The sequence below is a fragment of the Leptodactylus fuscus genome, chromosome 3, assembly GCF_031893055.1.
Source record: "Leptodactylus fuscus isolate aLepFus1 chromosome 3, aLepFus1.hap2, whole genome shotgun sequence".
Classification (NCBI taxonomy): domain Eukaryota; kingdom Metazoa; phylum Chordata; class Amphibia; order Anura; family Leptodactylidae; genus Leptodactylus; species Leptodactylus fuscus.
The window spans coordinates 61993180-62015444 of record NC_134267.1 but is presented as its reverse complement, the minus strand read 5'-3'; the positions used below and the strand labels follow the sequence as shown (position 1 = coordinate 62015444).

The following is a 22265-nucleotide window of genomic DNA, read 5'->3' as shown; positions in this document are numbered from 1 at the left end:
ATTAATACAGTCAGTAGGGGAACTACTGCCACTGTAGCAGTAGTGGCAGCTACGAAACCCACGACCTTAAAGAGCCCAGTCGGCTCCCTGCTGCCTTTATTTCATAGGCCGTTACCTGCTGGATTACTGTAGCAGGTAGCAGACGCTATTTACGTACTGATCCCCAGTACTGTCTACTACTGCCTCCACCTCCCCTTTCAGCCTCCAGGAGGTGCTGTGTGCTGCGTTTGACATTGCCAGCAACTTCCTGACACTGTTCAGTGGAATGGATGGGATGTGCAACACATCTGAGGGGCTGAAGGCTGATGAGAAAGCTAAGGCAACTGCCATTGAAGGGGCAGTATAGTGTGTGTGTGTGTGTGTGTGTGTGTGTGTGTGTGTGTGTGTGTGTGTGGCGGGTGGGTGGGGGTCAGTAGAGGGGGCACTTTCTGAGTGGAGGCCACAAAAGGAGGAAGCATACTGTTGGAGGACCAATAAGAAGGCAATGTACCATGTGGGAGCCAGTAAAGAGGCAGTATAGTGTGTGAGTGTATGTGTGAGTGTGTGGGGAGGAGGAGGGGGGCAGTAGAGGGGGTATTTTCTAAGTGGAGGCCACAAAAGGAGGCAGTATAAGGATCAATTAGAAGGCAATGTAACATGTGGGAGCCGGTAAAGGGGCAGTATAGTGTATGAGTGTGTGGGTGTGCGGGTGTGTGGGGGCACTAGAGGGGACACTTTCTGAGTGGAGGACACAAAAGGAGGCAACATACTGTATGAGGACCATTAATGAGGCAATGTACCATGTGGGAGTCAGTAAAGGGGTCTTTTTTACCTTGTGGGGGGTCATTAAAGTGGTAATTATACCCAGTGGTTTATACCAGGAAAGGGGGCGCTATATCGTATGAAGGGGGGCCCTCCGTCATAAATTTGCATTGAATACATTAATATTAAAAGAATGTTGTAAACATAATGTAAATATAAAGTAAAAAATGTGAGCGCCTGTAGATTAATCTCAAAAAGAAATAGCAGAAATCACTTATTCATCTTTAAAATATGACATAATAGCCCTTAAGAAGAGAAGTGGATTGCTGCATGGAGAGGTGCATGGTCTAGTAATGGGATAAGTGCTGTTGCAGGGGTTACATTTTAGGGTGGGGCGGCACTGAACAGAGTCTTTTAGTTAAAGTCTGAGCAGTAGCCCTGGACACCATAGACACAGTAAAACAAGGGAAGCAGCTTCAGCAAGGGCTTAGGAACAAGTCTGAAGCTCCAGCACCTGGAGGACTGACACAAGCAATGCAATGAAGACTTGAAGACAAGCACAGGTTAAAGAGAGAAGAACCTGAAATTCTGGGAGCTGAAATTGGAAAGTGAGGACAGCCAGTGACTGATCACAGGGGTAATGTGGGGACTGTGAAAAACCAGATACTGTAGAAGAAACCTAATCTGCCTACTGAGAGACTGTCATAATAAACAATGGCACAGAAAGAGGTCAGGAGGAAGAGATAAGGGAACAGAGGAGTGTCACATAGTCCCAAAAAAAAGGCTCTCTGGACCCAAGAACAGACTTGGCAACCATCTGAGAAAAGCTCACAAGAACTTCCCACCCTTTTCTGCTTGGTGGATCTAAGTTTTGGGGACCTTTACACAGATAAGAAACCTGGAATTCACCTCTTCTCTTCATTCATTCCTGTCTCGGAAACTGACTCAGACCAAGACAGAAGCAGGTTTTACTTCTGCAATCCAAGTGCTGTAATGTGAGACTGAGCTGCACTTGTTGTGAGAGCCAGCAGCACAGAGACTCTCAGAGTAGAGCAGAGCAGAGCACTACAAGCTGGAGGAGAAGACACCACCGGCCACAGCTGGTCACCGCAGACATCTCCACACCACAAGGCACCAGCTCCCTCTCTCTGGACACTTCACATGATTGACAGCCACTAAGGCTGAGGAATAGCCAGCAGGTTCAAGGAGTCTTCTAGAGGAGAAACATGCTGCAATAAGGACTACGTGGAAACCTTCACCACAATGTAAGTTTCTTTAGCGCTCACTTGGAAATGCGATCTGCCTGGCACCAGCTGTGGTGGAGAACCAGGTCCTGAAGTCATCTCAGGACTTGGAGTGGAATAAAGCCCTGTGTTTTGCATAGAATTATCTATCTATCTATCTATCTATCTATCTATCTATCTATCTATCTATCTATCTATCTATCTACCTTCACATAGTTACATACAATTTTTCTGTCTGAGCTTTATGAGAAATGTTCAAACATGATGTCCCTGAGGGTACAAGTACTAGCTATAGAAACTCAGACAACCCTTCAGAGTTTGTTCTGTGCATGTAAAGTCTTGTGCATGCTGTTCTATGACTTGGTTTGTAGCGTCTATATTAACAGGAAGCTTTTTGTATCAGCTAGTAAATTAAAGAGTGTTCTTCTACTCCTCATCTTCTGGCTGCAGATACAATCTAGCTCAAATATTGACCTTATATTCAGCTAGAGACAGGAATTTAGTGTTGGATGCTTGAGCTTCTGAGGATTCTCTAGATGAAGCAGGGAGGAATACTGAAGGTTGTACATGGAATTCACTAAATGTTTCCGCTTAATGCTAATATTAGGGATAAACCTTTTTACAGTTCACGACTTTACAGAACTTTTACAGCTGTAGCGTAAAGGATTTATCTATCTATAGGTCTGTCTCTTTATACATCTGCCTGTCTATGTGGTGTATACTAGATGACTGTAGTCAGATTTATTTGTTGATCCAGAATAGTTACTCATTGGCACTACTGTACACTAGACTTCATCCCAAGATGTTCTGCAGCAGCTGTGTACTTTATGAAAAGAAGATGATTTATTAACTTTACAAGTTTAATAAAGCCATTTAATTGATTTCTTTATACAGATGTTCACATCTGGTTTGAATGAGGATTAATAAATGAGAGGTTCCTAGTCTCATGATGCAATGTGTGTCCTGGATACTACAGATCACATCGTAGTACTGAGTAATAATGATCATTTTCTGTGAGCACTGACGACAATGCCACTTTAATTAGGAATTGTTCATCTCTCACTTGTAATGTGTCATTTTCTGTGTGTTTCATGACGCGTCCAGGAAAATATTCAGAAATCCCCTCCTTTATAACCACACAATGTGGTAATAGACATGCAGATACCTCTGCAATTTCAACCTTGATTTAGTAGTTGGATTAATTCTTCCATTTGTGGTAAGGATCTATTTATTTGGGACAAATGGTAAACCGCCTATCCACAGCATACTAGATTTATGTAAAATGCCTCGGAAATAAGTCACTTGTGAATTTCTTATATAAAGCAATGCGGTTAGGATTTCCGTGCTAGTCAGAATAATTGTCAATAATGATAATAAAATATGATGTCATGAACTGACAATTGTGATATCTGATACATATTAGGCTCCGGGTGCTTGGTGGGAAGCCATTACATACCCTGCCGTGTAATATACCTTCTGAGACAATTCTTGCCTAGGTGTGAATTATGTATATTGTAAATTGTATGGATTATTAACAATTTCGGGAACAGATAAATCTGAAGTGTTGGCGGTCAGTAAGCCATTACTTTTATGTCTGTTCGCCACTGTATCAAGTTATATCCTTCGTGAAATAATTCTAAGTACTAAATGGCCCTTTGTTTCCTGATTCTGCTTCAAGTACCCAACCACAAATCTGATCTGCTGCTGTGATGGCGTACGTACTATGGCACCATGTCAGACTGGAACAGAATCACCTTATTTGTAAGTTCTTAACTTGGTAATCATTTCATTGGAAACACTGTTTGTTCACCATCCTACAGGTGCTAATATGGCATTGTAAGTCAGTTTGTTCCCCAAGTAGGTGAGTGTTCAGTTGCTAATATTAATATCATATTGACATAGCTGGTAAGCATAGTGTTTTAGATTGAGGCGTAGAATAGCAGAATACTCATTTCCTTGTTTAGGTTATACATATACAATACCATACTGAGGGACTATACAGTGTCTTGTGTGTGACACTCAGTGCCCATATTATTTCACTGTGGCCAGGTAACATATAGAATTTCTTCATGTCTAATAGAGAACACAGGGGGAAGCTGCTGTAAATTCCTATATGGGGTGGACATATTAATAATAAAATAATCAGCTACTATAAGTATATTTCATATGGGATTTCCTGTATGGCAAAAAAATAGCAGAATGATCCTATGATTGCCTACTGGGGGGAAGCTTCTGTAAATTCCTACATGGAATGGGCTTATTAATAATAAAATTCTAAGCCACCGTAAGTATAGTTTATGTGGGACTTACTAGAAAATAGTATACTGATCCTATGATTGCCTAGTAGGGGGCAAGCTTCTGTAAATCCTACATGGGGTGCATATATTTATAATTATAAAATTATTGTCCACCATAAGTATAGCTTATGTGGGACTTAGTGCATAGTAGAGAATATTAGAATGGTCCTACAATTATTAGTTCCTATAAGTATAGTTTATGTGTGACGTACTGTATAGTAGAAAATAGTATAATGATCCTATGATTGCCTAGTAGGGGGGAGCTTCTGTAAATCCTACATGGAGTGGACATATTAATAATAAAATTAGTATCCACCATAAGTATAGCTTATGTGGGACATAGTGGAAAATAGTAGAATGGTCCTAAAATGATTAGCCACCATAAGTATAGCTTATGTGCATCTTACTGCATAGTAGAAATCCTATAATGGTCATATGACTGCCTACTAGAGGGTAAGCTTCTGTAAACCCTACATGGAGTGGGCTTATTAATAATAACATAATTAGCCACCATAGGTATAGCTTATGTGGATCTTACTGTATAGTAGAAATCCTATAATGGTCCTATGACTGCCTACTAGTGGGGAAGCTTCTGTAAACCCTACATGGAGTGGGCTTATTAATAATAAAATAATTAGCCACCAAAAGTATAGATTATGTGGATCTTACTGTATAGTAGAAATAGTAGAATGGTCCTATGACTGCCTACTGGGGGGGAAGCTTCTGTAAATCCTACATGGAGTGGGTTTATTAATAATAAAATATTTAGCCCCTATAAGTATAGCTTATGTGGGTCTTACTGTATAGTAGAAATCCTATAATGGTCCTATAACTACTAGTCAGCTTCTGACAGGCAATGATCTCTCTATGTCCCCACAGCTGTCTTTAGGACCTGGCCTTGTTGTAACTATAGGATGTAAAAGCAAACCACACAAATAAAAGCATACCGTAAATGAGTCTGCCATAAATATTTTATACTGATATAACAGGGCTGAATTGTTTGTCAGAAGCTCAGTAACATAGAACTTTGCAGAGCAGTTCAGCTATCATATCCAATACATAGAAAAAGTCTACTGTACAAGTGTTTAATAACTTTCTAAATCCCCCATGATTCAATACTGTCTACAAATAACACGTCAAAGTCTTGTTCACATTTTCTGGATCCGGCACCTAAATCCTGACAAAATCCACCGACATTCTGCAGTGAATCTAAGTGAGCGGCCTATTCACATGGAATAACAAACAAGCTGCAGGTTTTACAATTCACAGGAAATTTATTAGTTTATTTGATTCCGCATGGAAAGCCTCATATGAGACCCATTAAATGAGAACGGGCTGCTCTATGTGGCTGAATCTGTGCCATGGATTCTTTGAAAAATCCACATTGGATTTGACATATGGAAATCCTAAACATGTGAACATAGCTTAATACATTAGTATTGTATTTTATGTGAATTCATAGGATCATAAGTATGAAGGTTATTTTAATTGACATGTTCGATCACATGTCTCAGCAAAGTGTAGTTTGTTTTAGTCCTATTTTTGCATAACTTTAAATATTCAGTTTAGCGTTACACACTTGACTCTATCAGCCGTGTACACCGCAGGCCTTACACTAGACAATAGCACCCAAACTCTTAGATTTTGCTGTTGTGAAACACACTGTAGAAAGTTAGAAAGATATTGCTTGTTTTAGAAACATATACAGTTTTCTTTTTTGCTCCGAAATTGCCTGAAATGGGGCAATTGGCATCAGCATCATGGGGTTTTTTGCCTTCTCCTGGATCATCACTGTAGGGATTGTAGGGTTATAGGTTGGACTTGATGGACTGATGTCTTTATCCAACCTCATCTACTATGTAACTGTGAATGTGAACTGGGTTTGTTGTATTTATGGCCAACTGTATTTGCAGGCTTGTTGTACAGTATATATAGGTTAAAATTAATAGTGTATATATAGGAGACCTAATAGGATCAGTTGCTGACTGTTGTTATCCCAGACCCCTGTGCTGTGATCTGCTTCCAAAACAATGTGTTTTTATTAGATATGGAAACATAAAAGAGACATTAAACTAAAATTCTGTTTCATTTATATCTGTTAATTGATTTTAGTCTGTTTTTCTATGCAAACAGATGTTTTTGGCCTTGGCAAAAGTTTCACTTGGACAAACATGGAGATTGTCACCAAGTCCTTTACATTATGTCACATATCTCAAGTTCATAGAGTCTCCAAGAGTGTTTCCACTTTTTTTTTTGCTTAACTGAGAATTTTGGCAATTTTGTAATAGCTTTACTTTATTATTGTAAAAAATATATTGAAAACTGATTAGATTAGGGGGGCTAACAAAAACAAGTGATCCCCTCCTGCTCCCGTTCCTGCACTGTCCAGGTCCTTGCTAATTTCTTACTTCCTGGTGTCTTGACACATGCAGGAAATGCCTGGAAATGTCCTATGACTGTCTGAGACATGTCAATGCTGCGGCCATTGGTTGGCTGAGCAGGTACACTAGTTCCTGTGTAATGAGAAACACAAAGAAATAGAGACCAATGGGGACCTAGCCAGTGTCAGAAAAGGAATGGTGAAGGGGGGGGGGGGTCAATTTATTATGTTTTTTCCCTAATCTGAACAGCTTCAGTATATTTTTGTGTAGCTGGAAACTGCCTTTAAGCTTAAACAACAGAGTTATTCGATTTTACCAAATTGGACCTTGCAGAACATTGCATAAAGCATGTAAGCATATAGGGTTACCCATTGTTTCTTTTGCTTTTAAAGGTGCCAAAGTGAAGGTTTGTTTTTTTTCTAACAGACGTATTGTGAATATGTATGAAAGATTAAGCCATACTTTTGGAATTGTCTGTTTATAATAAAAATACTTGGCTACATCCATTCTGAATATATTCTTAAAGGACATTTTCTGGATGGATACCTAGAGTATTTCACAGCCGGTGCTGGCAATGGAGGCTCGCTGGTTAGCAAGATAGCCGTACAGCACTAGGATTTTGGATTCACATCTGGCCAAGGGCAACTCTGCATAGAGTTTGTATAGTCTTCCCATGCCCAAAATATACAGAGATGTAAATTTCATTGAAATACTGCCTTAGTTGTTGTGGATGAGTCCCTGACTTCTCCGTTGCACAACTCTTTGAGTCCTTTATTTGACAAAAGCACATTACAAATGTTATCTTGTCATACAGTAGCCAACCTGATCTCATTGGACAAATAAATAGTTATACTGATGTATAGAATGATGACAATGTAATATTGAGTCCTCGAGATTAAGGGACATTCTATGTAGAAGCCCTAAGCGGGTGAATGATAATAGTTTTACTCCCTTATCTTAGTCTATCTCACATGTCGTCAGGCACATACTGCTAGAAAGCCGACAGTGCACTAAATTTAGCGCCCTGTCAGTTTTCACATTGTGTGTCCCGGGGGAAGAGATATCTGTGCAATCACTGATAGTTCTTTACTGTCAGAAGGGCGGTCCTGACAATCTAGCTGGGAACGTCCCCCCTAACTGTAGTGTCCGTAGCGCTATACTGTGAGGGGGCGTTCCTTAATACCCAGTGATGATGCTGAGCGGTGAGGAACTCCCTCCTCCAGTATTAGTCTATGGGGGGTGTTCCTCACCACTGAACGTCATGGCTGGGCAGTAAGGAACGCCCCCTCAAAGTATAGCGCTACGGATAGTGCTGTCAGGTGGGGCGTTCCCAGCTAGATTGTCAGGAACGCCCTTGTGACGGTGAAGAGCTATCGGTAATTGCACCAATATCTCCTCCCCCACTGCACATAACGGGAAAGCCAACAGTGTACTGAATTCAGCGCACTGTTGGCTTTCTAGTGGTATATAATACCGCATGTGCCCGAGGACATGAAAAGTCCTCTTTAAGCAATCTGTGCTTTTGTTATAATTGAATCAAGTGAAATGTTAATTCTACTACAATTATATTCACATTTTGTTCCCCATATTTTTTTAGTATTGTTTGCACACAGCCCCTTGAATGTAGATAATACTTTCTGCGAATGCCGTATTTATAGATCTTTGTGGGTTTTGTTGTATATTGATTTCCTATTACTGGCCTGTTCCCGCCATGAGAACTAACCCACATGAGAACACTGCATGCAATATTTCTATCACCTCTAGGTCTCAGTGGAAACTAAAGAGCATGAAGGCCTGGGGGGAGGGGGTTACCACTTTGAATAGATGTATCAATTTAGAATTGTTAAACTGGGCTTTGCAGCTCGCTGCTTTGTGAGACCACTACCTGTTGACCTAAAAAAGAAGTACAAAAACATGAAATTCTGCTTTATAAAAATATATAGTCTTGAAATGGTTTGGTTTAGCACAACATGCACAACTGTGAGCTTGGTTGGCACTGCTAGAGGCTGAGGATGTATAACTCCTTTCATAGATGTTTCACAGTTCGAGGCTTGCCATTCAAGTGAATAGCAAGTACTGTTTGCTGCCTCAGAATCTATTATATCTTGCGTCACAAGAGCAAGTGCCAACCATATGATAGAAAGATGCATTAGCTGCCTAATCTGCTCTGGCACTTGGCAGCACTGTCATACAGGCAAAGAAAGGAAGGTTCTTTCACAGAGAGTGAATAGCCGCAGTGTACAGCGGTTATAAGTATGGACACAATATGTTTTCTGCTCTGCTTAGTTTACTTTATTGTTAAGCAGGAAAACTACTCATCTTCTTACCTGAATTAACGCAAAAGTTACACTGGGGCAGATTTATTAAGACTGGTGTTTCTCGTGCCACTCTTAATAAAGACCTAGAGCGGCGCATTTTAATAAATCAGGCACACAACTGTGCCCCTCTAATGGAAGTCTATCACAGTAACAAAATGGCATAGAATTCCTTTATAACTCACGCTAGAGAACTCTCGTGAGGTATAGTAAGTAAGTTGGGCCCAGATATCCCTCGCTTTGGTTGTCCCACTCACCACCCTGCTCCACTCACATTTGTAAAAAAATAGTGAACAAGCCAGAGTATGGGGGATGTGGTACATCTTTAGTACAAGAAAGAGCGGGTTCACACCACTTTAGGCAATCTGGTGCCCATTTATGCCCATTTTCTTCTGCCATCCCCCTTTGGGAGGGTTCACACCTGCGCTCAGTCTCCGCTTTCCGTCTTCTGCCCCGAGAAACTGTACAGGGGATGGAAACCTGGCAGTCAGTTTTCAAACCCATTCACTTGAACGGGTTTGCAAAGTGTCTGCCTGTGAGCGTCTTATGCCTCTCCGCAGCAAAACCATTTTTTTTTAACTGCACACAAAGTCCTGCATGTCCAACTTCGTGTCTGGTTAAAAAAAACGGTTTCGCCATGGAGAGGCACAAGATGCTCATGGGTGGACACATTGCAAACCCATTCAAGTGAATGGGTTTGAAAACCGACTGCCGGGTTTCCATTCCCTGTCCAGTTTCTCGGGGCAGAAGACGGAAATCCACAGGATTCCCTAAAGCGAAGTCCGGGCGCAGGTGTGAACCCGCCCAAAGGGGCATGGCACAAGAAAATGGGCATAAATGCCTTAATTAATTCCTGTAGTATGATTGCTCAGAATCATGGTGCCATATTTCTTATTGTTCTTCACTTGAACTTCTAAAGGTGGTCATATAGATATGTTTTTATGGACTGGTAACGTATGACAATATAATACAAGGTTAGAACTCTATTGTAGGCTGATTTTGAGGCGGAATCCATGCTAAAAAACTCTGTGTGCACTGACCCTAAATTGGTGCCTCCATTGCTGAGATATGGCTGTTTTTGCCAGTATGTACATATTGCTTTGTTGAGTTATGAGGGCATTGCCGCTTACCTCTTTGGCATCTTGATGTGGAATCCATGGAAATAATACAAATTATGGATTTTCACATCTACACTGTATCCATTATTCCATGTAGATTTTTTTTTCTGGAGTGTATGTGCGATATAAAATGCACCATGAACATGAACTAACAGTAAACGTCTATGCAGATTTTATTAGGATTTAGGCGTGAAATCCATGCCTGAATCCTGACAGAATCCTCAGTCTGTGAAGATGCCCATAAAATGTACACACCTGAAGTCCACGCTAGAACTGTCTACATACAATTGTTGCAAAATACTATGAAAGGTTATACGCCAGTGCTGGATTTTAGTCTAGAAATGTTCCTCTTCACTGAGATATCTTTAAAAATGTGAGGAACTGAAGTACAAAGCGTAATAGAAAGTTGCCAAAATTCTTATTATAGAGTGATTAAGCATAAACCCCTTCAGGCTAAAGCCCCACGTTGTGCCGATGTGGAAACACCACTGAAAAACACATTTTTCCGCAGCGATTTTAGTTGCGCTTCGCTACGTGGGTTCTTACCCACAAAAGGAATGGAAAATATATAGCAAGTACATATACCTCTACCTTCTGGTCAATTCACTTCTAGCTTTGGCTCAAAAAAAAGAAAAGAAAAGAAAGAAGAAGAAACGCAGCAAAAATCTACGACAAAAAAAAGCTGTACTTCCACTATATTGTCCCTCAGTCTAACAGAACACAGCCACAGCTTTACATAAGGCGTAGATCAGATATGTATGAACTGGTTAGTGGTGATTTATAGTGTGGTTTATCACAGTGTGGATGCATTTTTATTACCTTTGCGGTTATTTAGTGATAATTATTGTGTAAAGATTTATTATTTTAATAGATGGTTTTGTTGACGAGAAGAATTTACTAGTCCTGTGGCTTTCACCCCTTCAGTTCAGGTATACGATAAGCATGGTAAAAAGATTTTACTAACAAAAATCGCGGTGTTTTACAGTCATAGGAAAGTGGATAGGATTGTAACGATTCCCATCCTGGCTTTTCAATAATAACTGCGCTGCAGACAGGATGAGATTTTCAAAACCGTCGCCATTTTGGAAATCAGAGCATGTCATTTATACCTACGGAAATGCTGGCGAATTCCCTATAGGTATATTTGAAGCAGAAAGTCTGCAGAAGAAAGATCTGTGAACTTTATGTGAAAAGTGACGCTAAAAAAAAGTGATGCTAGAAAAAAAAACAACAAAAAACGTGATGCTTTGCCACCTGGTTTTTCCTTCGGTGCTTTTTTCAGCGAGACGCCATGTGGAGTCATATCCTTAAAGTCAGCCTGTAGTCCAAAACAATGTTTGACTATATCACTCAAATCGCAGTATCCGTCTTTTCAAAATTCTTTACCAAGATCCTTTGACTACAAGAGCAGGGTCTCTATCATTAGAGATTATGGCCGCCCATGTAGTTTCTATAACCATGCTCTTTTAATTTTATTCCATGTACAGTATAACAATATACTACTCTACTGAGCTATGACCCTTAGGAGAATTTTACCGTAAGTAAGAATGAGTACCGAACCTATCCTGAGAAACCCCATATGCACCATGAAGCCCTGCAAAGGAACACATGGCAGAAGAGAAGTCCCCTGCCAATATTGTGTATGAATATTATACATTTCCAATTTTATAAGTCCCAATGAAATTGCATTTACATCTGTTTAATTGGGCATGGTCCTATCAGTGGCTGATTTATGGGTGGTCCTATCAGTGGCTGATTCATGGACGGTCCTATCAGTGGCTGATTTATGGACGGTCCTATCAGTGGCTGATTTATGGGCGGTCCTATCAGTGGCTGATTTATGGGCGGTCCTATCAGTGGCTGATTTATGAGCGGTCCTATCAGTGGCTGATTTATGGGCGGTCCTATCAGTGGCTGATTTATGAGCGGTCCTATCAGTGGCTGATTTATGGGCGGTCCTATCAGTGGCTGATTTATGGGCAGTCCTATCAGTGGCTGGTTTATCGGTGGTCCTATCAGTGGCTGATTTATGGGCAGTTCTATCAGTGGCTGACTTCTAGGTGGTCCTATCAGTGGCTGACAGCCTATCTCTACATTAGCATGCATTCAGAGCTAGTCATTGAGTAATACATCCCACTGAGTCTTTCAATGTGACAGTTTTACTAAGATATACTGTATGTGTTCCATGTCCATTGTATAAGACATAAGTACCTGATCCATGGAGGCCAATTCTGGATGCATTTAGCTGCACAATATCACATCTAGTTTAAGGCTTTTTTATCTGTCTAGCTCAACCAGATGCGACAATAGGCACATCAATTGTTCCAAAATTCTGGTACAAAGTTGGGCAAGTGATAGGCAGTATAAAGTTACACTAGACAACTAAGATTTATCATCCAGCATCGGTCACCGTGATAGATCTGGTGCATTATCAGACTGTTCTAGTCTACTTTTATACTGTCTAACTGTTAGTAAATTTGGGCCATAGCTCCTCATTCGAGTTGTATACATAGTAACATAGTAGCAGTCATAGTCTTCATATACTTTGGAGCTATAAATAAACATGTGTTGCATAAAGTCCAGACATCTCTTACCATACTCATTACGTGTGCCGTGTTTGATGCCGTAAAACTGTAATTGTAAAAAATGTACGGTATGTCAAAAAGAGGGTGATTCATATTCTGTTTGTCTGTGTCACTGACCCATGATTCAGTAAACATAAAGGGTGACATTTTTCCAGGTATGTTTATTAATATGAATAGAACAGATCTTTTTCTGGTTTTATTAGATTATTTTCCTCCACAGTATAACCATTGCATGTCATGTAGCCTCGGTAAGCAATGTCTGCAGTACAAATATCACTTTCAGCAATATGAATAGTATCACAGATGTGAGTGAGCGGTAGCTGTCAGAATGTTAATACTTCATAAACACTTCATTAACTAAAGAAGAGACGTCCGATTCTGGGGAGAGAACAGTTCTATAAATGGCTTCTTTCTTGTCTCCTAGGACGCCCCCCTTAGATGGAATGTGGAGCAATCACTGGAAAAGGAAGATGCCGCATATGCTCTATTTTATGGCTGTTTATATTGCATGTGTTCAGCGCACTGGTAAGTTTTTTTATATTTCACTATTACTGTATGTTTGGAAGGGGACAAGTGTTTAAGGGTTTAGTGTTTGTATAGGGTTTATGTCTATATATTAAGTTATTAGATGTTAAGTTGATACAGCTGAGAAAACAGACAGCTCTATGGGAGGACAGGATTATTATCTATATGATGACAGATAATCTGTACCAATTAACATACACATCCCATAGTTGGTTAATTGGGAAGGATTAAGGTGTTACCCAGGATATAAGATGTACTAAAAATAAAAAAAAAATGCATAATCGCCTGGTTATTTCCCTGCCACTCCCGCATTGTTGTGACCCCCCCCTATATGTCTTGCTTTATTTTATACGTTTTATTAAAAATCGTGGACAAATATTCTAAAAATCCCAATAACAGTATATGTATTGCACAAACTAGTCTAATGCCGTATACAGAATAGGAACATGCAGTACACTGCATTGTACGTACATTCTCAATTAACAAAATGACGGCAAAAGTTTATTTTGTTTAGCACAAAGATCGCCTCGGGACTTCTTTTGTGTGACAACATCTGATTTATGGACTCCACAAACAATTTAATGCATGCAGTTAGTAACCATAAATTACAAAAAACTTGGATAGCAGGTGGAGTAAAGTATTTCCTGAGCTATGGTAGCTACAGATATAGCAGAACATAGCAAAGCTGAATTTGTCATGCTTTCAGTGATGTTCCATAATAATGTACAAAGTCTGACCCTGCTGAATGAATACAGTACAAATATATTACAACGTCCGCACAGCTACATGTACAGTATGTACTATGCATGGATAGAAATCAATGTGAATGGTGACACTATAGTGACAGAGTACAGCAGTGCCATAAATGTTGGCAGTATAGTAAATCAATAAAAGGCATTACAGTCTCATTGTTCTTGAGACTTCACATGTTGCAATGTAGAACACATAGAATTGAAACAGAACCCCATTTATATGATTCAATTTTTCATGTTGTATACAGCATGGAGGCAGCCTTGCAGTGCTGGAGTCCTGGGTTTGAATCCTGCCAAGGACAACATCTGCAAGGAGTTTGTATGTTCTCCCTGTGTTTGCGTGGGTTTCCTCCCACACTCCAAAGACATTCTGATAGGGAATGCAGATTGTGAGCCGTGTATGGGACAGTGACTGTCAATGCCTTAAAGCGCTGTGGAATATGATGGTGCTATACAAATAAGCATAACAAAATATTTTTCCTAAACAGTGACACAATTGTATGTGAGCTATGTCTGGTATTGCAGCTCAGCCCTGTTAAAATGCTGCATCATAAGTTAAAAACCCAACAAGATTTGCATTATTTTGGAAATAAAAAGCAGAATGTTTTCCCTTTTTTTGCAATGCTTGGCCGTGGCCTTAAGGTTCAGCAGCATGTTATGTCAGCCCTTGGCTCTACTTTTTAACACTGGGGTCTTAGTTTTAAATCCGACCACATAGATAGTTACAGTCCTTGGCGTTTTTATTTGCATTGTTTTTTTTCATTTAGTTTCTTTCCGTACTTTAAGGCTGTGAGCCCTTTACTCACTGACCCGCCTTGTAGTCCTGAGCCAGGGCAATACCACGATGTAGTCATGTCTAGAGCCGGCTGAAGAACACACATCCACTTGTTTCACTTACACATGATTCAGCAATACAGGTAACGGAATAGCAAAAACTCACTCATGAGGCTATGTCCCTTCTGTATATATATATACACAGTACAGACCAAAAGTTTGGACACCCCTTCTCATTCAAAGTGTTTTCTGTATTTTCATGACTATGAAAATTGTAGATTCACACTGAAGGTATCAAAACTATGAATTAACACATGTGGAATTATATATGTAACAAAAAAGTGTGAAACAACTGAAAATATGTCTTTTTGGCATATGGCACTTTTGCCTTCAATCTGCGATCCAGCTAACCCCAAATCATCTCAATTGGGTTCAGGTCTGGTGACTGTGGAGACCAGGTCATCTGGCGTAGCACCCCATCACTCTCCTTCTTGGTCAAATAGCCCTTACACAGCCTGGAGGTGTGTTTGGAGTCATTGTCCTGTTGAAAAATAAATGATGGCCCAACTAAACGCAAACCGGATGGCATAACATGCCGCTGCAAGATGCTGTGGTAGCCATGCTGGTTCAGTATGCCTTCAATTTTGAATAAATCCACAACAGTGTCACCAACAAAGCACTCCCACACCATCACACCTCCTCCTCCATGCTTCACGGTGGGAAACAGGCATGTAGAGTCCATCCGTTCAGCTTTTCTGTGTCGCACAAAGACATGATGGTTGGAACCAAAGATCTCAAATTTGGACTCATCAGACCAAAGCACAGATTTCCACCGGTCTAATGTTCTTTAGCCCAAACAAGTCTCTTCTGCTTGTTGCTTGTCCTTAGCAGTGGTTTTCTAGGAGCTATTTTACCATGAAGGCCTGCTGCACAAAGTCTCCTCTTAACAGTTGTTGTAGAGATGCGTCTGCTGCTAGAACTCTGTGTGGTATTGACCTGGTCTCTAATCTGAGCTGCTGTTAACCTGCGATTTCTGAGTCTGGTGACTCGGATGAACTTATCCTGCGCAGCAGAGGTGACTCTTGGTCTTCCTTTCCTGGGGCGGTCCTCATGTGAGCCAGTTTCTTTGTAGCGCTTGATGGTTTTTGCAACTGCACTTGGGGACACTTTCAAGGTTTTCCCAATTTTTTGGACTGACTGACCTTCATTTCTTAAAGTAATGATGGCCACTCATTTTTCTTTACTTACCTGCTTTTTTCTTGCCATAACACAAATTCTAAGAGTCTATTCAGTAGGACTATCAGCTATGTATAGCAGGAGCAAAGTGAAATAGCAAAGTTTGTTCTATATCAAAGTACGTATTATAGCTAGGATCAGATAAGCAAGGTTGAGGCAAAGTATTGTAGCAAGGTTTCTTGCAGGTAAACAAAGCTATTGACCGTCAGCAAGGAGCATTAGAGGTAGCACTTAGTGATTTAGATACAATGTCCATCTGCAATACACCTATCTTCTCTACAGAGAATGACAATGAAGGTTATATACAGAACATTGACGAAAACAAATACCCTTGACATGGCTTGCAAGCACTCCTACTTATAGAGCATCACATCACTACCTAAGACCCAGCCGTATCTATGCAGGGTGATAAAACAGAATACACTCAGCTGAACTCAGTTCATAGTACAATGTCCAGATGTCACAAAGCTTCCAATTCCCCAAGCACCTAATGGGCAAAAGTAGCAACAAGTATGGAATATGACTTGGCAGGGCTAAATGAACACCAAGAACAACACAAAGCAAATACTTCCCTTATCTATTTGACCACCACAACAGTATCATACATAATATAGAAATAAATATTATATACTACAATAAGCCCATACATTTACCAAATGTGCTACTACAAAACTACTCTTCTGGAGCAAATAAGCTTTAGTAGTGACATACTTGTCACTTGTCACCATTACAAGTCACAAGACTCCCACCACCATGACTTGCAAACCAGGAAGCATTGCATGAGCCTAAAAACACAAGTAATGGTAAAAATTGTCTAAACACACATAAAGGTATGCTGGTATATTTATTCATCCATATAACAAGCATTTTTTTTTTGCCTTTATTCACATTTTCTTAATCCTGAAAAACTCCTTTAAGGGAAACATAGGGTTTGGCTTCGCCACCTTGTAAAGCCATGCTTGTAGATTAATGAGATACTTTATATGTAAATGTAAGACAGAGACATAAAGCTGATAGACCAATTGGAGGCAGGGAACAAGATTTCTTAGCATATTCTCTATATAGCATAGTTATATGCATGTACATGTGTTAATGCACGTAGGTCACTGTTACAGCTGCATATAAGGATGCAACAACCTAAACAATCCCTTATCCCTCTCAACAACAATTTGACAGTATTTACATTAGAAGGTGTGAGGTTTATCGCTCCCTGTTTGACCTTGTTGCAAAAGTTTTTCCCACTACTAACACTTATTCCCCATCTACAATATGGTAGTTGAGTGGTAGTGTGCATTCACGATCGCTCACGCTCATGACTACCATTGCTCCATTGAGATGAGCCACATTTTGGCGTGGCTGGGATTCCATTGTTAGACCTCCAGCAAATAAACAATTATCCATCTTGTCAATAAAAGATAACTGGGAAACCCTTTAATGAGGACCTGTCGGCTCTCCGGATATTTTTGTCTAAGTAAATAATTGGATTCCCTATGAAATAACAATTCTGGAACTTATTTTCTTAGCTCTTTGTTGTGCTGCTTTTTTATTGTTTTTTCGAGAAATCTATGAAGAAACTGTGTGTTACCATTTAGGGGTGTCCTTACAAATCCTGACGTGGTCCAATGAGTGCTGCCTGTGTGTGCCCACACTCGAAGGAATGGTAACATCAACTTGTCAATTTATTCTTAGATTTCTCAGACGAATAACAGAGGGATTGCTGTTATAAGAAATGTCCCAGAATTGTTATCTTATGAGCAATTGTTTACAAAAAATAGACATGTCAAAGAAGTGGCCAGATTTTCTTTAACAAAAGCTTATTTGATATTATATGTACTTCAGTTTTTGTTCTGAATTTAGAATCTTGAAAAATCAGGACCATAAAAAATTTGTGCTTTCCTCTACTGAAAGCTTATACCGTACGTAAAGTCCAGATTAAAGTAATACATATAATGAAGATTTTATATTGTCCCCATGGAGAATTCTTAGTAATTCCAAAGCTTTCTACAATGACATTACAATGTGTGACTGCAGACAAAAGAGCCGTGTAGAATTCTCATGGAAACACACCACAACAGTATATGACATGAAAGTAGACCTCTCGCAGGAGGAAATCCTGTCTTTGATAGCTTACATTCAGGAATTAAAAGGACTTCCAAATCTCTGCTTACTTTCACCTTAGATAAAGTATATCTCAAGTCAGCTACACCTCAGCTATTAATATGAATTGTTTGTGAACGGATATGATTGACACATAACCAAAGACTTTGGCTTTGACTGGGAACTGGACGTGCTAAATTGAGAGCTTTTAAATGGAGGGGTGTGACAAAAGGAAGGGGAAAATTCCAGGGACCAAACCAAATGTAAATACAATGTTTTTGTGGTGTCTGTGATAGCAGCAGACCAAGCGGTTCCTGACCTTCTCCACCTAGTCAATAGTGAGAAAATTCACCTATTTCAGAAGTGGTCACTCAATAAATGAATAGTAATTTATTTCTTGCTGATTTTTATTATCTTCATATTTTAATGGCTTGTTGTTTTTTTAAGCTTTTTTTGTATAATTTTTTTTAACCTTGTATGACCAAGTAGCTATTGTTTCATTAATGTAATACTGTTCCGCCAGGAAATGTGTCAGCTAAATATCTCTCTATACAATTCTCAGTTGGCAGGTGCACATCCATTCAGAGTGGAATGTATTTTAAGGCAGGTACAAGTATGTTTTGCGAGTGTCTAACTAAATTGTATATATTTTATACCTTGTTACTGGTGGTCCTAGGACACCTGCTGTGGATGATGGTGATTGATCAATGTGATCAATTTCTTTATTTAAATTCAATATTAGCTACAAATATTAGGATTATATGAAAATACATGAAAAGCAGAAAATACTATTTAAATCCTATGATACTAACCTATTAGCAGGTAGTAAATATATATTTCTGCATGGTTTGTAAACATTACTGAGATGCACTTTATCTCGGTACAGGTGATGTATAGGAGTTCCGGGTATCGGACCCACACAGATCTAATATTAATGCCATCAATGCTACAAACTGTATAACCCTTTAAGACTGGGGCCACACTATATGTACTTATAGTGAATCAATACTGTGTAGCTGCGATGAGCAGTAGCAGGATAGTATATAGGATTTCTCCTAATCTCATCCACACGCTGCATCTACCAGTGACTGTATTTGTGAGATCCCTTTTTTGTTCTAACCCAAGCTGTGTCACATGACCAACAATAGGACTCTTTAGTGGACACAACATCCTACGTTTATGTCAGAGAGGATTTGTGTCACTTTACAGTGCTCCTTACAAGTGCATTTATTCCAGGACTGGAATTTTTTTCTGACTTCTTTACTTCCTATCAGCCATGAATATTTTTGAATAATTTATGAAGGATCATGCAACATTTTTCAGTACTTCACAACATTTCAGGCATACTATGCTGCTGTAACATACTGAAATTTCCCCACTGTGGGACTATTAGGCCGGGTTCACACGGAGTATTCTGGCTCGTCATTTGGTATGTAGACTATTTTGGGCCGCCGCAAAATCACGGCTGCAAAATAGCGCCGCGTGTATGGTACCGGCTCCCATTGAAAAAAATGGAAGCGTATACGGCCCGCAAATCCTCCCGCGGCGTCTACGTACCAAATGACGAGCCAGAATACTCTGTGTGAACCCGGCCTTAAAGGGATTATCTTATCTTATTTTGTGTCATAAAACAACACCCCTGTTTTCCTGGTATTTGTGCCCCATATTTCGATTCACTGCAGAGTCTTTATTCTCGCGTCTGCTCTCCCTGATTCTTTTTCCCACACATGGCCAATGTATCCAGTTGATGGTTGACCATTGGCGCAAGTTTCAAATGATGCTCATTCGTGGGCAGAAGATCAGGAATCACAGGGGATCGAATGGAGACTCCGCTGGATTCCAGGCCTGAGAGGTGAGAATGCATATTTTGTTATTTTAAGCCATTGCCAAGGGAAAATGACTTGGAAGACTCCTATAATAAAAATTCACAATAATTGAATTAAGCAGCGAACCTTTCATACCATGGCTTTTTTACTCTCCTTCCTTGCCTAGGAAGCTAAGATAGAGCCATTAACAACTTGCTCTGCAGGAATTTAAATGAAACAATAAAAGCAGTCAGAGATAGGAGTGGTACTCCATATATGAACACTGCCCAACATACACACCCATGGAGCACACCAAGAGGCACACTAAGTGTCATAGCACTGTAAAGTAATCTAACAGCATTATAAAATATATCATTACATCATTACTTAGAATATAGACAGTGTTAAGAAGCCAAACAGCCAAACTAATATGTCATATTAAATATGTGTCTTCCTAGGAGTGTGCATTTATGTTACATTCTGACTAGGGTTACTGGAATAATTTAAGACTATATGGAAATACAGGAGCTTTGTACAGTTTCCGACATTGTAATACTCATCCGGCTCAGTTGCATCATTAACTGTAAGAATAACATCTAGGGCTTTCTCAATTTGGGGTTGCACTCAGATAGTAGATGTCCAAATTCCATCCATACCCTTACAAGTACATACAAGTTACTGACTGGTGACTGTTGGTTTAACAGTGCATATGAATGCCAAAAACAGCCTGTGCTGGTGTTGTGCCACACCTGCTTTACAAGTCATTGTATACTTCATAGCTCTGACTATTCAGAATTTTTGCTGAACGAACAACAAGCCCTAGAGGTGCACAATAGAAAATTCTTATTATAGTTCTCTGGAAACTAGTATAACATCTTACTGTGTTCACCTGTCATTAATATGGCTTGTCAAGTTACAATGGCTTTTTACATGTGAAACTTTCCTTGTTTTCTCATTTTTGTCAGGTTCAGTGGGGATTGTCATCTCTCTTGACTTGTCTGTCACCAGAAATACTGTATTTGTTTTTGTAATGAGGACGTCCCGCAGCAGGAAAGAAGTTGTGGGAAAAACAATGGTGACAACTCAACGTGGTCCTTCCCGCAGCCCTTTATACAGAAAGTTTGCAGAGGTTTCCTCTATGGACTTTCTGTTTCAATCATATTTATTAGGGAACCATCGGCGTTTCCGTAGGTATAACTGACATGCTGCAATTTCCAAAACCGGTTTTGGCATTCGTGGCGTGCCCGCAGCTCGGCGTTTACCACAAAGTGGGCACAGAATTCAGTTGAATCCCATCCACTTTGCCCTGACTGTAAAACGTTGAGTTTCTGTCGTGGGCTCTTTCAAAATCTAGGTCAAGGCATACATTCTAGGTTTTTGATGCAAATTGTTCCAGAATTTAGTTTTTCATTTTTATTAGTAAACCTCCCCTCCGAAAAGTAACATTTTATCCATTTGGTAAATCAAAGTAGGTTTCTTTGCCTGTGTATTTAGTGTTGTTGTACGGCACACAGTAGTGTCAGTTTAGTTGTAACTGTATATTATCTTCAGCTCCAAATGTAACATGATACTCTTCTGTTTTGATGGTGATGTATAGAAGATATGTGATATAATATTACAGCTATTTAAAAGTTGGTGTAACTTTCCACTTAATTTGTTCCTGAGTATAATAGTGTGTGTATTAGCCAGCTAAGCGGTATTATGCTATTGTGACATAACACAAATATCATATTATATTGATAATGCATGTTAATATATTGTATTAAATAAAACAAAGTTTTACTTGCTGGCAGCAACTGATCTGTTTTTATTTTTTTCAGCCATCTGTTTGCATCCATTTTTAAATCCAATTATTGCATTTGCTTTTTAGATCCATCAAACAGATGTAAAAAATGTGAACTGAAAAGAGCCTTACAATGTATAATGTAGGCCTGGCCATACACATTAGGCGCTATTCAGATTACGTTTTTTCCCTCCAGCAAATGGATGGCCGTTTTTTTTAAGGACACAAAAACATAGTATACCGTACTTTTGTGTCGGTTTAAAAAAACGGACAGAAACATATTTATTTTTTAACATTGGTTGCCATCCATTTGCATTCCATTTTTGGATGTGAGGCCTGGTTCAGGGAGTCCACATGGGTACCTCCCAAATGGAATACTGAACGCATTGACAAGCGGTGAGCTTATGAAAGCACACAGACCCCATAGACTATAATGGAGATCCTTGTGTTTTCTGTGGGGTGTCTGCACGGGTCATGTGGACAGGAAAGCAGTTTATGAAGTACTTTTTTTCTCTGTATGTTCCATGTGGACACCGCAGGGAGAACACATGGACCCAATTATAGTCTATGGCAGGGGTCCTCAAACTGCGGCCCGCGGGCCACATGCGGCCT

The 22265-nt window shown here is 39.8% G+C and overlaps 1 protein-coding gene across 3 annotated transcripts in view; it reads left to right on the top strand.

Moving 5' to 3' along the window:
* The first annotated feature begins 1206 nt into the window (after positions 1-1206).
* Positions 1207-22265, top strand: part of ADGRG6 (adhesion G protein-coupled receptor G6) — a 144096-nt gene continuing 123037 nt past the window's right edge. For all 3 annotated transcript variants that reach the window (XM_075267687.1, XM_075267686.1, XM_075267685.1), the window contains exons 1-2: positions 1207-2006; positions 13106-13206. In XM_075267687.1, the coding sequence (XP_075123788.1) occupies positions 2005-2006; positions 13106-13206 (103 nt within the window). In that variant the 5' untranslated portion in view covers positions 1207-2004. The remainder of the gene's footprint in view (positions 2007-13105; positions 13207-22265) is intronic.